Source organism: Eleginops maclovinus, chromosome 7 (assembly GCF_036324505.1).
Source record: "Eleginops maclovinus isolate JMC-PN-2008 ecotype Puerto Natales chromosome 7, JC_Emac_rtc_rv5, whole genome shotgun sequence".
In the NCBI taxonomy this organism is placed as follows: domain Eukaryota; kingdom Metazoa; phylum Chordata; class Actinopteri; order Perciformes; family Eleginopidae; genus Eleginops; species Eleginops maclovinus.
In genome coordinates this window covers 7,648,301-7,663,810 of record NC_086355.1, presented here as the reverse complement: position 1 = coordinate 7,663,810, position 15,510 = coordinate 7,648,301, and the positions used below count along the sequence as shown (strand labels likewise).

The 15,510-nt window shown below is 44.2% G+C and overlaps 1 protein-coding gene across 2 annotated transcripts in view; it reads right to left on the bottom strand.

The window, feature by feature from the left end:
- klf12b (Kruppel like factor 12b) overlaps window positions 1-5,357 on the bottom strand; it is a 33,792-nt gene extending 28,435 nt beyond the window's left edge. Inside the window, exon 1 of one of the 2 annotated variants that reach the window (XM_063887052.1) lies at window positions 5,211-5,357. In XM_063887052.1, the coding sequence (XP_063743122.1) occupies window positions 5,211-5,304 (94 nt within the window). In that variant the 5' untranslated portion in view covers window positions 5,305-5,357. Of the gene's footprint in view, window positions 1-4,945; window positions 5,162-5,210 lie in introns of those variants that run through there. The other variant, XM_063887053.1, reaches the window with a different exon arrangement.
- Between the last annotated feature and the right edge of the window lie 10,153 nt (window positions 5,358-15,510).

Genomic DNA, 15,510 nt, shown 5'->3' with positions numbered 1-15,510 from the left:
GTACATGTGTTGTCATTTTTAACCAAGTGGTTTTTGTGCCAAAACAAAACCAAATGTTAAGCTTTGGGTTAAGTTTGTCAGGACAAATCTGGAGGTCAAATCAAAAAAAGCATATTTATGATTTCGTAGAGACCAAAGAGGACATAGACAAATCACTTACTTGTGTTGTTTAATTTTGGGGACAGTGTAAGATAGTGAAATTAAAAGTAGTCAATCCAAACACTTTAAAAGGACAGTTTAAAAATGTATTTTGAAATACTGTAAGGGGATGTCAGCTGGAGGTGTGAGTATCAAAGCACTTTGCTTATTTAATGTTATCCTTCAAAGACTCACAGTCACTGATAATGTATTTTGTTCCCTTTTTTTCAGCATCCAATCACATTATTATTAAGCAAGATGAACATACACACATCATCAATAAGTGAACAGTTCATACCACAGAAATGTGATTTCAGACTCTCTTCAGCAGTACAGTCAAAACAAAAAAATGTTAAGTTCAATACCATCCATCCATCCATCCATCTTCTCCCGCTTTTCAGTCAGGGTCGCGGAGGTAACAGCTCCAGCAGAGAGCCCCAAACTTTCCTTTCCCTGGCCACATCAACCAGCTCTGACTGGGGGATTCCAAGGCGCTCCCAGGCCAGCGAGAGATATAATCCCTCCACCTGGTCCTAGGTCTACCCCTCTGTCTCTTCCCAGCTGGACGTGCCTGGAACACCTCCCTAGGGAGGCGCCCAGGTGGCATCCTCACTAGGTGCCCGAACCACCTCAACTGGCTCCTTTCAACGCGAAGGAGCAGCGGTTCTACTCCGAGTCCCTCCCGGATGACTGAACTTCTCACCTTATCCCTAAGGGAGATGCCAGCCACCCTGCGGCGAAATCCCATTTCGGCCGCTTGTATCCGCGATCTCGTTCTTTCGGTCATGACCCATCCTTCATGACCATAGGTGAGGGTAGGAACGAAGATGGCCCGGTAGACAGAGCTTTGCCTTCTGGCTCAGCTCTCTTTTCGTCACAACGGTGCGGTAAAGCGACTGCAGTACCGCTCCCGCTGCTCTGATTCTCCGGCCCATCTCACGCTCCATTGTTCCCTCACTTGAGAACAAGACCCCGAGATACTTGAACTCCTTCACTTGGGGTAAGGCTTCATTCACTACCTGGAGTGGACAATCCATTGGTTTCCTGCTGAGAACCATGGCCTCAGATTTGGAGGTGCTGATCCTCATCCCAGCCGCTTCACACTCGGCCGCGAACCGATCCAGTGAGTGCTGAAGGTCACAGACCGATGAAGCCATTAGGACCACATCATCTGCAAAAAGCAGTGGTGCAATCCTTAGCCCACCAAACTGCAAACCCCCTCCCTCACGACTACGCCTCGAAATCCTGTCCATGAATATCACAAACAGGATTGGTGACAAAGCGCAGCCCTGGCGGAGGCCAACCCTCTCCGGAAATCGGTCCGACGTGCTGCCGAGGACCCGGACACAGCTCTCGCTTTGAGAGTACAGAGATTGGATGGCCCTGAGCAGAGACCCCCTCACCCCATACTCCCGCAGCACCTCCCACAGTATCTCCCTGGGAACCCGGTCATACGCCTTCTCCAAATCCACAAAGCACATGTAGACCGGATGAGCGTACTCCCAGGCCCCCTCCAGGATCCTTGCGAGAGTGAAAAGCTGGTCCGTCGTTCCACGACCAGGACGAAAACCACATTGTTCCTCTTCAATCTGAGGTTCGACAATCGGCCGGACCCTCCTTTCCAGCACCTTAGAGTAAACTTTCCCGGGGAGGCTGAGTAATGTGATGCCTCTGTAATTGGCACACACCCTCTGATCCCCCTTTTTAAAGAGAGGAACCACCACCCCGGTCTGCCACTCCTTCGGTACTGTTTCCGACTTCCACGCAATGTTGATGAGACGTGTCAACCATGACAGTCCCTCAACACCCAGAGCCTTCAGCATTTCTGGGCGGATCTCATCCACCCCCGGGGCTTTGCCACTGTGGAGCTGTTTAACTACCTCAGTGACTTCCCCCCGTGAGATTGGAATTGATGCCCCTTCATACTCCAGCCCCGCCTCTAACATAGAGTGCGGAGTTGTCGGATTCAGGAGTTCCTCAAAGTGTTCTTTCCACCGCCCTAACACACTATCAGTTGAGGTCAACAGCGCCCCATCCTTACTGTACACAGCTTGGATGGTACCCTGCTTCCCCCTCCTGAGGTGTCGGACGGTTTTCCAGAACAACTTTGGTGCCGACCGAAAGTCCTTCTCCATGGCTTCTCCGAACTTCTCCCACACCCGCTGCTTTGCCTCGGCCACGGCTGAGGCTGCTGCCCTTCAGGCCTGTCGATACCTTGCAACGGCGTCAGGAGTACCCAGGGATAGCATATCCCGGAAGGCCTCCTTCTTCAGTCGGACGGCTTCCCTGACCATCGGTGTCCACCACGAGGTTCGAGGGTTACCGCCCTTGAGGCACCTAAGACCTTGAGACCACAGCTCCCTGCCGCAGCTTCGGCAATAGAGGCTTTGAAGACCGCCCACTCTGGTTCAATGTCCCCAGCCTCCACAGGGATGCCTGAAAAGCTCCGCCGGAGGTGTGAGTTGAAGGCCTCCTGGACATGGGACTCCTCCAGACGTTCCCAGTTCACCCGCACTACACGTTTGGGCTTACCAGGTCTGTCCAGAGGCTTCCCCCGCCACTCGACCCAACTCCCCACCAGATGGTGATCAGTTGACAACTCCGCCCCTCTCTTCACCCGAGTGTCCAAAACATGGTCCGATGATACGATAACAAAATCGATCATGGACCTTCTGCCTACGGTGCTCTGGTACCACGTACACTTATGAGCATCCTTATGTTCGAACATGGTGTTTGTTATGGCCGATCCATGACTAGCACAGAAGTCCAGTAGCAAACCACCACTCCGGTTCAGAATCAGGGGGCCGTTCCTCCCAATTCTTCTCGTTAAGTTCAATACTCAGAAGAAAACCGTTTGTGATTTATCACATAAAGACAGTTTCTGTGGCTTTCGTGGTCTTTCAATATAATTATAATGTACTTTTTACCATGACTGATGTAAACAACGCTCTCAGTGAGCAGTGACAGGAGCTCCTCTGCTGAAAGTCACTGAATCGTTAAGTGACAATGAAGATTCATTAGTCAGTTCAGTTTGAAGATTCAGTGTTAAAGATGTGTTCGAACGTGTGCTAAACACCGGTTATGGCAGTTACACTATCTAGTGCCCACTGTGACACATCGACCGCACACGTTGTTCATTCTTTCAAAAGTAACAGTGAAGTATTTTCTTCAGCATTGATTTATGTCGTGATAAAACTTGTTATCAAAACAATACAATGCAGCATGACATCAATTTCATATTAATTTGCAAATTTCAAAGATCCAATATGACTCTTCTTTGCTGTTCACTGACAGAGCGTCTTCACCTCATGTGTGGTAATATCAGCCTGCTTATTCATGCACAGAGGAAGACCTCTTTTGTAAATGGATTTAAGTGAGAGTTTAAATGGGCACTAATCTCACTCGCTGAACATCCCTGAGCTGCAGGGGGTCTGCTCACACATACATGACCCAGCCCTCCTCCTTTTTGCCTTATTCTGGTTGTTGATGAGACCCCCACTTAAAATGCACACATACACACACCCTACGGCTGTCACACAGTTAAAGGCAAGACAGGGCCTCTCCGCAACGCGGGGGTAAAGTCACAGAGGTCAGCGCTCAGTTTCCACATCAAACCCAGGAGCAGAGGCCAGAGTCTCATCCCACTCCCACCTTTCTCCCTCCCTCCTCCTCCCTCTGGCCCCCACCCTCCCTTCCACACACACACACACACACACCCTCGTCCTCCCCCTTGTTGGATGTACAAATGCCTTTGCTGTCAGCTCTGCCCTGGTCCCCTGTAATTGAAAATAACAGCCAAGGGCCAGCCCCCGGCCACTCTCCCCAACCTGGTGGCTCTCTGCCTCTCTGACAGCCACCCATCAATACCAATGACTATTACCCTGGAAGTGAGAGCGCTGCCGATGACATCCAAGACACCACCCCTGCAACACTCCCACACACACACACACACACACACACACACACACACACACACACACACACACACACACACACACACACACACACACACACACACACACACACACACACACACACACACACACACACACACACACACACGCACACACCTCCCCCCCAGTGTCCTTCCTCCGCTACCCGAGCCTCCTAATGTTTAACCCGTTGCTAACAGTCTCGTTTCTCCGTCTCTAAGCTGCTACAGTGGGCAAGTAGGCAAACAAGCCTCCCTCTCTCACACGCACGCACACGCACACACACATACTCACACACACAGAGACACACACCACAATGCTTCACACAAATGCACACCCACACATGCACAACTCTCTAAAGACATGCGCAAAACTCTGACAAGCAGCAAACTTTTTTTTTCTAGTGAGAAGTGCTGAGAGAGAGTTTGGTGCTTTGGTCTCACTTTCACACTTATACCAAGACAGGCAGTATTTCTCCACAATGCTGCTACACCGCTCAGCTGATATGTTCTCAAGTTCTTTTAGAGGTAAATAAGTGATACATTTGACAACTGCATGAAGCTGAAGTCATGAAGCTGATAATGTGCATGGTCATTCAGTGTACAATCACTTTTTGTCTCTTTTGTTATGACAGCTGATGATTTTACATTGGGAATAAGTGTTTCAGGTCCAGTCAGCACCATGCAGGGTCTCTTGTTTTCCCTCACTGACAGACACCAAACACAATGCCATAGGTGATCTGAGCTGTCATCTGCTGTGACAGGGAAATGACAGCTGAACGACACGCACTGAACACAAGCACAAAGCCCAGCAACGTGACAAATGAAGCACACAGCAGCAGCCAGCAGAGGAACAGGACGAAAAAATGCACAGACCTTGTCAGAAGCTGCGGAGCCGTGGAGACTGTTTTCCTTTTCTACAATCCTCTCTGTCTCCTCTCCTCCTCTCCCTCTCCTCTTCTCTCCTCTCACTCTGCGTGTATGTACGCGCGTGTGTGTGTGTGTGTGTGTGACAATGTGTGTGTGAGTGTATGTGAGTGAACAGCTCCCTCCCCTTCTGCCTCTCAGCTGCTCAGCTCAGGCAGTTCTCAGGAAATGAATGGGAGCGCACAGAGAACTGTTGTACTTGCAAATGACTTACCCCGAGTCACATGATCCGCTAAATGTAGGGTGGGCCGGTGGGTGGAGGCTTCATAAGCAAAGGGAAGACAATATACTCTAAGCTTTAACAGCATGCATCGAATTACACGGGGCCCCTCCAGGGAGGTTTCCGACGCGTCCGCTCTCAGCCAGCCCTCTCTCCCTATCTCCCCTCCCGGAGCGCAGCGGCAAGCCCCGGGCTGGGGGAGAGCACCGGAGCACCTCCCCGTTTAAAGGGGACGGACAGGAAGGTGTGCGAAAAGAGGGGACAGTTCATAATTACTTTATTAATTTATTTTTACTTATTTAAATGTTCATTGTATAACTTAAGTCGTGTGATGTTTGTTTGTTCTGGTACTTTATAAATTGTTAAAAAATATATATTTAATTAGAAATATATATATATATATATATATATATATATATATATATATATTGTATTTTAATTTACTTTCAGCAAAAACATTGTCAAGAAACTATTGGTTGAATATCTTTTAAGTAGATCAGAAGATTGGGGACACAGTTAAAATAACTTGATAATTCATTCATTCATTTATTAATTAATTAGATAAACTAACAATTAGAGTCTTATAATTGTGAAAATCTGAACATATTTGTATTTTGGATAAAGGGATTCAAAATATATTGATATTTGAGAAATGTTGAATTGTAGATCTAATATATAATGATTCAAAAGTATAAACATGTGTATCATATAGCTCTAAAACAGATTTGATATTATGATTTAAACTCACATTTTTATTTGTATTATTAATCAACTTAAAATGTTATTTATAATCAATATCAGTTATTTTCTTGACTATTTCATTAAACGTTTGCTTTTTATCAGAAAATGGTAAAACAAAATGACATACATTTGCGTGTTTTGTTCAACCAAATTACAAAACCCAAAATTCAATGTTTATAGAAATCCATGAAAAGCAGCAAATTATCAGATTTTGGAAGCTGAAGGCAATTTGGGTTATTTCTGCTTCAAAATGTCAATGAATTGAATAATGGTTTCAGCTCTGACTGACTGATCTCCACATTTCTCACAGATATTCATCTGTATAGGTTTGTGTGAATAATAGAGCGTTTATATACAGTGGGGAGAACAAGTATTTGATACACTGCCGATTTTGCAGGTTTTCCCACTTACAAAGTATGCAGAGGTCTGTATTTTTTATCATAGGTTTTTGGCCCACTCCTCCATACAGATCTTCTCCAGATCCTTCAGGTTTCGGGGCTGTCGCTGGGCAATACGGACTTTCAGCTCCCTCCAAATATTTTTCTATTGGGTTCAGGTCTGGAGACTGGCTAGGCCACTCCAGGACCTTGAGATGCTTCTTACGGAGCCACTCCTTAGTTGCCCTGGCTGTGTGTTTTGGGTCGTTGTCATGCTGGAAGACCCAGCCCGGCCCATCTTCAATGCTCTTACTGAGGGAAGGGGGTTGTTAGCCAAAATCTCGCGATACATGGCCCCATCCATCCTCCCCTCAATACGGTGCAGTCGTCCTGTCCCCTTTGCAGAAAAGCATCCCCAAAGAATGATGTTTCCACCTCCATGCTTCACGGTTGGGATGGTGTTCTTGGGGTTGTACTCATCCTTGTTCTTCCTCCAAACATGGCGAGTGGAGTTCAGACCAAAAAGCTCTATTTTTGTCTCATCAGACCACATGACCTTCTCCCATTCCTCCTCTGGATCATCCAGATAGTCATTGGCAAACTTCAGACGGGCCAGGACATGCACTGGCTTGAGCAGGGGGACCTTGCGTGCGCTGCAGGATTTTAATCCATGACGGCGTAGTGTGTTACTAATGGTTTTCTTTGAGACTGTGGTCCCAGCTCTCTTCAGGTCATTGACCAGGTCCTGCCGTGTAGTTTTGGGCTGATCCCTCACCTTCCTCATGATCATTGATGCCCCACGAGGTGAGATCTTTCATGGAGCCCCAGGCCGAAGGAGATTGACCGTCATCTTGAACTTCTTCCATTTTCTAATAATTGAGCCAACAGTTGTTGTGTTCTCACCAAGCTGCTTGCCTATGGTCCTGTAGCCCATCCCAGCCTTGTGCAGGTCTACACTTTTATACCTGATGTCCTTACACAGCTCTCTGGTCTTGGCCAATGTGGAGAGGTTGGAGTCTGTTTGATTGAGTGTGTGGAGAGGTGTCTATTATACAGGTAACAAGTTCAAACAGGTGCAGTTAATACAAGTAATGAGTGGAGAACAGGAGGGCTTCTTAAAGAAAAACTAACAGGTCTGTGAGAGCCGGAATTCTTACTGGTTGGTAGGTGACCAAATACTTATGTCATGCAATAAAATGCAAATTAATTACTTAAAAATCATACAATATGATGTTCTGGATTTTTGTTTTAGATTCCGTCAATTACAGTTGAAGAGTACCTATGATAACAAATACAGACTTCTACATGCTTTGTAAGTGGGAAAACCTGCAAAATCGGCAGTGTATCAAATACTTGTTCTCCCCACTGTATATTCTACTGGTTGGATTTTAGTTTCTGTAAAATGTCACATTTCTCCCTGCTGTTTAAATGACCAGCCTTGAATAACATGCTGGAACATTTCCCAATAATGACTGCTTTTAAAATCACTTCTGTGCAGTGCTTGAGCCATTGTACGCATGTCAGTTTTCCTCCTGGTGTTCTCGGGCTTGATGAAAGGTATCTCTGTGGAATGAGAGGCTGATGCTGCTCGCGCCCACAGCCAGTCCCCTGGGAGCTCTAATTAAGGTAAAAGAAGCAGGACTCATCTGCATGGCTGATGGAGTTCATACCACTCTACATGGTGCTTTATCGTGGAGCTGGAGAAGCATGATTGAAAGAGCCATAGAGAGACAGAGGGGGGGATACTATGTACAGTAGTACTGTGAGCCTGGTCCAACTGCTAGCCACTTAATATTCATTCTGTTTCACTTCAGATACTGTGTCTTATGTTTGCAATGAATGGAAGATACAATTGATGGGGGGAGACAAGGACGAGATTAATAGGGTTGGATAGGCAGGATAGAGGGATGTTTGGGGGATTGCGTGCTGGTGTATTAAGAGGTACGTTTGGTCTCTGCCTAGTTTGGAGTGGCTATAGGTGTCCTATGTGAAGAGGGGCTATGTTAATTCACTGAATGGACAGAAAATGGAAGTATGGAATGATCAGCTGTAGAAGGGTGGTCAAATAGTGCTTTTAAGGTATTTTTAATCATTTTGCTAAAGAGTGCACCGGGAGCATTCTGATTGTTATTGATTTAAGTTATCATTATCTAAATGTATTTTGGAAAAACTACATTATAGATATGAAATCAACTTATTTACCCCTATTTGTGTTAAATGGGGGTGAAATAAGATATTTTTTCTGTTTCTATCCTCAGTTAGTCTCGAAAAAAGCTTTTTTTTTTTGTTTCCATGACACCTAGTACAAAAACTATAAGCACTGGCACCTACCGGCAAATCAAACTGTAAGTGCAGCTCTGAGGATAAAAGAAAAACAAACAGAACTGTAGTTGCACAATTTGAATAGCTGTAAAATACACAGCTAAATGCTCACTGAATTTGTTTTGTAGTGCAATGGCCAGAGCACACATTCCTTGATAGCAAGGTCAGACAAAAATTTCTTTTAGAATTTTGGAACTCATTGTAAAAAAGGAGTCAACCCTTAATCATGTAACAGAAAGGATGAATGAATAGTGACAAAGCTCAATAATATTACATTTAGCTGACTAACAGATGTGGCATGCAACTGGAGCTGTATGAGAATATCAAGCCTATTTGTTGCTGTAATTGAAGCCAATGCAACATGCTGTTTTATTTGCAGAACACTATCAAACTTCCTCCTCTGTCAGTCTCTGCCAAATGTGACACGTCCAATTACCCGTTGTTCCAAGCAATCAGTTTTTCTAATCTACAAAATGTTTTGCAATTGCATAAAAACCACAGACACTTCAAATTACAGAGATATGGTTTCTCATCTCACAGTCTTCATTGGATTGATAGATAGAAGCAGTCAATTGCAGATTAATATGACATTACCAATATCAGAGAAGGATTCAGATTTGCGTGATGAGAGGGTTCGCTAGTTAATAGGCCCTTTAAAGGCTCAGTGTGTGTGTGTGTGTGTGTGTGTGTGATGGAACACTAATGTAACATCAGCCGTAAGGCCCGGTGATGATCCTTATAATGACGTCCTGAGGAGCTCTTTCAAATGAAATCCTCGCTGTGTAACTGCTGCCCCTGGAGTCCTGGCATGTGTTGAAGGAAGGCAGGCAGTGTGGAGCGCAAGCAGGCGCTCCGAGGGAGGAGTGTGGACGGAAAAGAGAGGGGAGGAAGCTACAGAAATCTGTTGAGGAGGGTATAAGGAAGAGGAAGAATGAGAGAAGATGATGGTCTGAGGGACATGGGGGAGGGATCAGGCGCGGGAAGGGAGGAATCTGAGGGGGGTCAGGTGCTCAACTCAGACTCTCAGCTTCATTCTGGTGGGTTTATTAAACACCAGAGACACAGGTACCTTTTTCCCAGGGTTACATCCACTCCACATAGGTTGCTAATGCGTCACTCACAGGTGGGAGTAGCTCAAAGACAGTGTGGGTGTCTAGGGGCATCATTTGTGGAACGGCATAATAAGCTGTAAGACATCATCAAGAACATTATCATTATACACTTCCTCCTTGCATCATCTGACCCAATCTCATCAAATTATTGTAACACCGTTCATCATTTAGTCACACACTACAAAATTCATACACTGAGGGGGCGAGTATTCAGCAAAGGAAGACTGTGTTTCTCTAAGTAAAAAATGCAAAACAAATGTGTGTATGTGTGTGTGTGTGTGTGTGTGTGTGTGTGTGTGTGTGTGTGTGTGTGTGTGTGTGTGTGTGTGTGTGTGTGTGTGTGTGTGTGTGTGTGTGTGTGTGTGTGTGTGTGTGTGTGTGTGTGTGTGTATGTGTGTGTTGTGAAATTCTTCGAGTGAGCGATGTGATGCTCCCTTCCTGTTGTCTCTGGCTGAACTTCAGACTCTGGACTGAAAGAACAGACATGCCAGACGAGGAAGTAGGGAGCAGAGAAACTAAACACAACCTGTTACTGAACAGGCGGGAGGGAGGGAGGGAGGGGGTGGGAACAAGGGGGAGAAAGACACTGAAGAAACGGAGGAAGTTCTCTTACTATTTCTTCAGTTAGGGTTATAACACTATAAAACATATTCTCTAAAGACTCATTGTTGTACGCTTTTCCTTCCCTTTTCTTTCTATTTCCTTCTTTAGAAAGGCACACACTGTGGAATATAATGTGTATCAAATTTGCCAATATTATGAATAACCTTTGAATACAATAATGAAAGAGTACAAATAAAAGGACGTGACCAAAAAAAAAATAAATAAGTGAATTGGCTGCAAGAAAAGTGAAGAATCAACTTGAAACCTTGGAAGTAGGAATGACAATATTATTCATACTGTCAGACAGCACTGGTTTCTAGGCAATGAAGTGCTCACCTCAGGAGCTTCTCTTTTTCCCTGCAGTCCCACTCTGTTCCCACTGTGAATGCCCGACACAATAGGGCCACATTCAGAAAACGAGAAGCGCTTACTCTCAGCTTCACAAGTCAAGGTTTTTTTGTCCTGCAGAATGAAATCTGAGAAGCACAAAGGACTGGCCCCAGCCCGTTCGTCTGTCTGCCCGCCTGTCATGCGCAATATCTTCGAAGATTTTGACAAAACTTTGGGGATTGATGCATGTCTCTCTTCCTTGGTGATAACAATGACACTGGTTTTCCAAAAGAGGATACTACTGCCTTCCAAGATACTTTTGATGCTTGGCTCCATTCTGACAGTTTGTACAAATGCATTGACATTTTTTTACCTGCTTGATGTTGCCAAAATCTGTGGACCTTTTCTAATTTAGAGACATTTTAATCTGAGAGAACCTGAACTAATGCTGCATCTGACAGCTGCAAACAATCACAATTCACGTTCATAACAAGGTGTCATGTTTGCTGCTGTTTTGCTCAAGCAAAAATTGGCTGATGTGGCTCAGTACAAAAAGAAAAGTGTCAGTAAGAAAGCCACATGATGCAGTCAGGGATGTTCAGGCTGCTCTTTCCTTTATTGTCAAAATAAGAAAGGAAAAATCCTTTAGTGGAACAGTGTCATTGTTAAGGTGATTATACAAAAAAATATAATGTAATGCCCAAAGGCAACTCTTTAAATGGTTTAGTTATTTATTACATTGCCACTTCATATTCAATAATATAAATCATCATCATCTTAAATACCCCCTCCAGTCATTATTTAACTACATTAATATTCTGCTTCGAATAATTAACGTTTTTCCACCAAAATAATGATAAATTAACTGTAAAAAAAATCCTAAAATATCTTTCCTCATCATCAATAAAGAAACATCGATTTAAATACCTTACATTTAAAAAGTTTGACTGCTGGTTACAATGTGTCTCCTTCACTGAGTCCGTTCTCAGTATAGGTGCGCTGGAGGTTTCATGCTTCAACGTTTAATTTCTACAAATGTGTCCACACTGAAAAAACTGAAACGTTGTCTTTAATTAAGTCTATTATGTCAACAGATTCCATATAACTGTATGAGGTTAGTTGAAAGCAATAATATTAAGTTGAACCTATTGATTTTTATTTAAACTTAATATTTTTGCTTTCAACTAACCTCATACAGTTATATGGAATCTGTTGACATAATACACTTAATCAAAGACGTTTGAAATTTAGTGTAGAGGAGCACATATCTTACTCTGCACATCATCAAGACAGAGCAAGCAAAACACATGTTTGAGTTCTGAATCGACTTTTGTTGGCACAGGCCACAGACTCTGTGGTTTCACTTTATATAATATAAAAATCCTGCAAATATTTAATATCATTTTATATGTAATAAGTTTGTTTAAATAGTTTTTTTTAATTCCTGTCTAACTAGTCTAGATTGGGATCTCCTGTCAAACTTCCTTTCAAGTATTTACCTCCATATAATTCTTGTTTGACACATCTTTGTCTTACCTTAATAAATCTATACCTTGATGTCTTCATAGCATAACTAATAAGTAATGGACTGCACATAATGTATTGTCCTATAAACTGATAAATATAATCCAAACCCATTTTTATTTAATCAAATATAAGTATTGTTGTGTTTTCTCCGCTGTGGCCGCTGACTCAGAGGAGCCACTCCTCACATGATGCAATGCCTTGGTGACTTCAAAGTAATTCAATGTAATTTTGATGATGTATTTTCTACAGATTGCTGAATTCATACAGTGACTGATGCAAACTGAAGGTTTGGATACAGAAGTGGATGCAGTGCACACAGTACATTTCAAGAGTATGCAATGTACATGTGTGGCTGATCTTTGGTTTATACCTCCACTGGGACCTACGCGTCAGATGTTTCCACCTTCCCAGATGTATAGGCCTCTCAAGTCATACCATATTCTGATACATGGATATTATAAAAATGAAGACGGTGAAGGGCGCTATAAGCATTAAATTATTGATTCATACATACATTTATACATCTATTTATTCATGTGCATCTGTCATCGACTAATAGATTCCAAGCATGAGGTGCTGTATGGTGTGTGACATGGACTTCATTAATTTGACAGAAAACACAGACTGAAGATGCGGAAATGATTTTGTCCTTAAATATAAAACACACTTTTGGAGTGTAACACTTTTCGGGTGTGATTTAATCATGTTTCTATTGCCTTGAATCTTCACAATGTCCAACTGCAATAGTTGAAGTATAGAAGCCATCAATACTTTAAGATAGTGAAGACAGTGAAGAGGAAATGGGAAAGTAAATGAGATGATAAAAATTCAAAAGGAATGATCGTGAGAAATCCAGAAGAAAGGTTAAACAAGCGTTAGGACGTCTGCTTGGTCAGGGGCCTCCGCTGGTATAGTAGATATGCATGCATGTGTGTGTTCGTGCATGTGTTTGTCCAAGCATCAGTACACCTGCACAGACTGAGTGGGTTGGCTCAGTGGGTTGGCTCAGTGGGCTGGCGTGGATCTCCATGGATCCCCCTCCAGGCCAGCTCTCTGTCAGGCCCTGCCAAGGTCAGCCTCCTGCCAGGGGGGGAGCGGGGGCGGGGAGGGGGACGCTTCAGCATGACCACCAGGGCCTCAGCACGCTGTGTCTACTAGCAACTGCAAAGCTCTTGCACACACTCCTAGGATGAACTTTAACACCAATACAGAGACACAGAATAAAGTCGCAAACAAGCAAGCGCTGACAGACACAGGGATAGATTCAAGGGAAGGGTGCCTGTAGCAAGCCGTCTAACATTTTTCACTCTGCAAATAAGATAAGACAAACAAAAAAAGAGACGGAAATAGTTTGGATTAGATGAAAAAGTAACTATAGCTCCTGAGCTTAAGAGGATGAAGGAGTAGCACGAAAGTTAACAAGGAGACCTGTGTGTTTTAAAACGGCAAGCTCCGTATTATGTCCATTCCAGAGCTATCCATTACCTGGATCGGCTTTCCGGGTGGATAGACCCAGGGTGGGGCCTGTCACACTGAAGCCACCCTAGTCAGAAATGTACACAGAAGAAGTGCTGCAAGGAATACCATGAAGAAGGTTGTGAATTAGATATTGGCGACACCACCGAGTGAAAATGTAACACCTTGACAATTGAGTGGGGATGGTTCACCACGGCGACAGTGACAACAACTCGAACCCAACGTGAACTGGTGTGATGATGGGAATATCAATCTTCTGCTTTACTTTATGTTGCTATGAGTTCTAAAAGATAAGCTTCAGCAAATGCTAATGACACCTGAATTGTAAGGCAGCATTGAAGCAATTATCCACTGCCACTCCTCCACACTGCTGTCAAGACTGTCATCAATGGTGTGTGTGGTGTCCATGTGTGTGTGTGTGTGTGTGTGTGTCATGTGTGTGTACAGAGGCTGATCAGCCACCAGAGCCCTCAGTGTTGCTCTTTTGTTGCTCTTCTCCCAGCCAGCAGCCCTTTGGTTTTGTTGCGGCGAGACCTCGTGTTGTTCCCCTTTGGTAGCTCAACCCCTCCCAGACTCTACCCCATCACCTCCTTCCTCCCCTCACCTCCCTCTCCTCTCCCTCACCTCCCTCCGCTTCCCTCCCAGGCGTTGGGTAGAGAGGGAACAGCCAGTGCTCTCCAAACACAAGGACAGAAGCTGCCAGCAGGTAGCCATGGCAACAGCTTCTCTCTCACCCGCCACTTCCCCGCTCGGTAAAAGGGAGTGTGGAAAATCGCAGGGCCCCTCTCTTCTCTCTACGCTCTCACACAGTCCAAATTAGACGGGTCACAGTGTTTTTCTGGCACCCGTTTAAATAATCATAGAGATGGATGTGCATAGAGGGAGGAGGAGGAAGAAAGAGAGGTGAGGCGGGGGCATGCCAAAGGAAGTAGAATGGGGGTGTTAATCAAAAAACCGCAGATTGCTGCACAACAAATGATTTTTTCTGTACCAGACATAAACCTGTGGTGGGTGGAGACAAGGATGCTTGAGATATTTGCGAGCCACGGAGCAGAACTTATCTCGCTAATGCAAGTGCAGGAGGGAAGGCTCAAGTCGTAATAATTTGTACTGCTGTGTCTCTGTGAGAGGATGTGAATGTCTGGGAGACAAATCAATTCCTTGTACCAAGCTGAAGGTTCATATCTATCTCTGTAACTTGTAGTTTAGTGCCTGAAACGTCAGCACAAAGTAGATGAACAGAAGTGCTTATCCAGACCTCTTCAACTCTCATTTGCTCAAACATTGCCGCTGGCAGATGTAAAAGTTACACACTTTTTATGGCATACATGTTCAAATACACTCCTGCAGCAGGCTCTTGTAAAGTTCTTGGTGTCCTTCTCAACGTGTATGTATCTATGGAAAGGTGTTGATTCTAATAACAAGACATTGTATGATGGAAAACCCAGAATGTTTTCTTTTCACGAGCGGCTGCCAAGGGCCTCCTCTGGTATAAAAGCATGCTGGCTTTTGAAAATAATTCAACCCTGCTTATTTTCTACTTGATTTACTCTGTGCAAGCCTTCCCTCATCAGGCCGCGGTTTTGATATTAAGCCAAAATAAATCAGGTTCGCTTTTTAGCAATATGTTGAGCCTGCACCAGCAGCAGAAAGAAAACTTTAGAATGCAGCCATGGGATTACATCACAGCCAAACAATGTCTATTTTTACCCTAGCTAAAGTTTTTCTTACTTCCAGAAAAATTCCAAAACAGGAGAAATCTGAGCGATTGAGTCCAGTGCTGCAAAAATTGAATTCAAGTGCAGT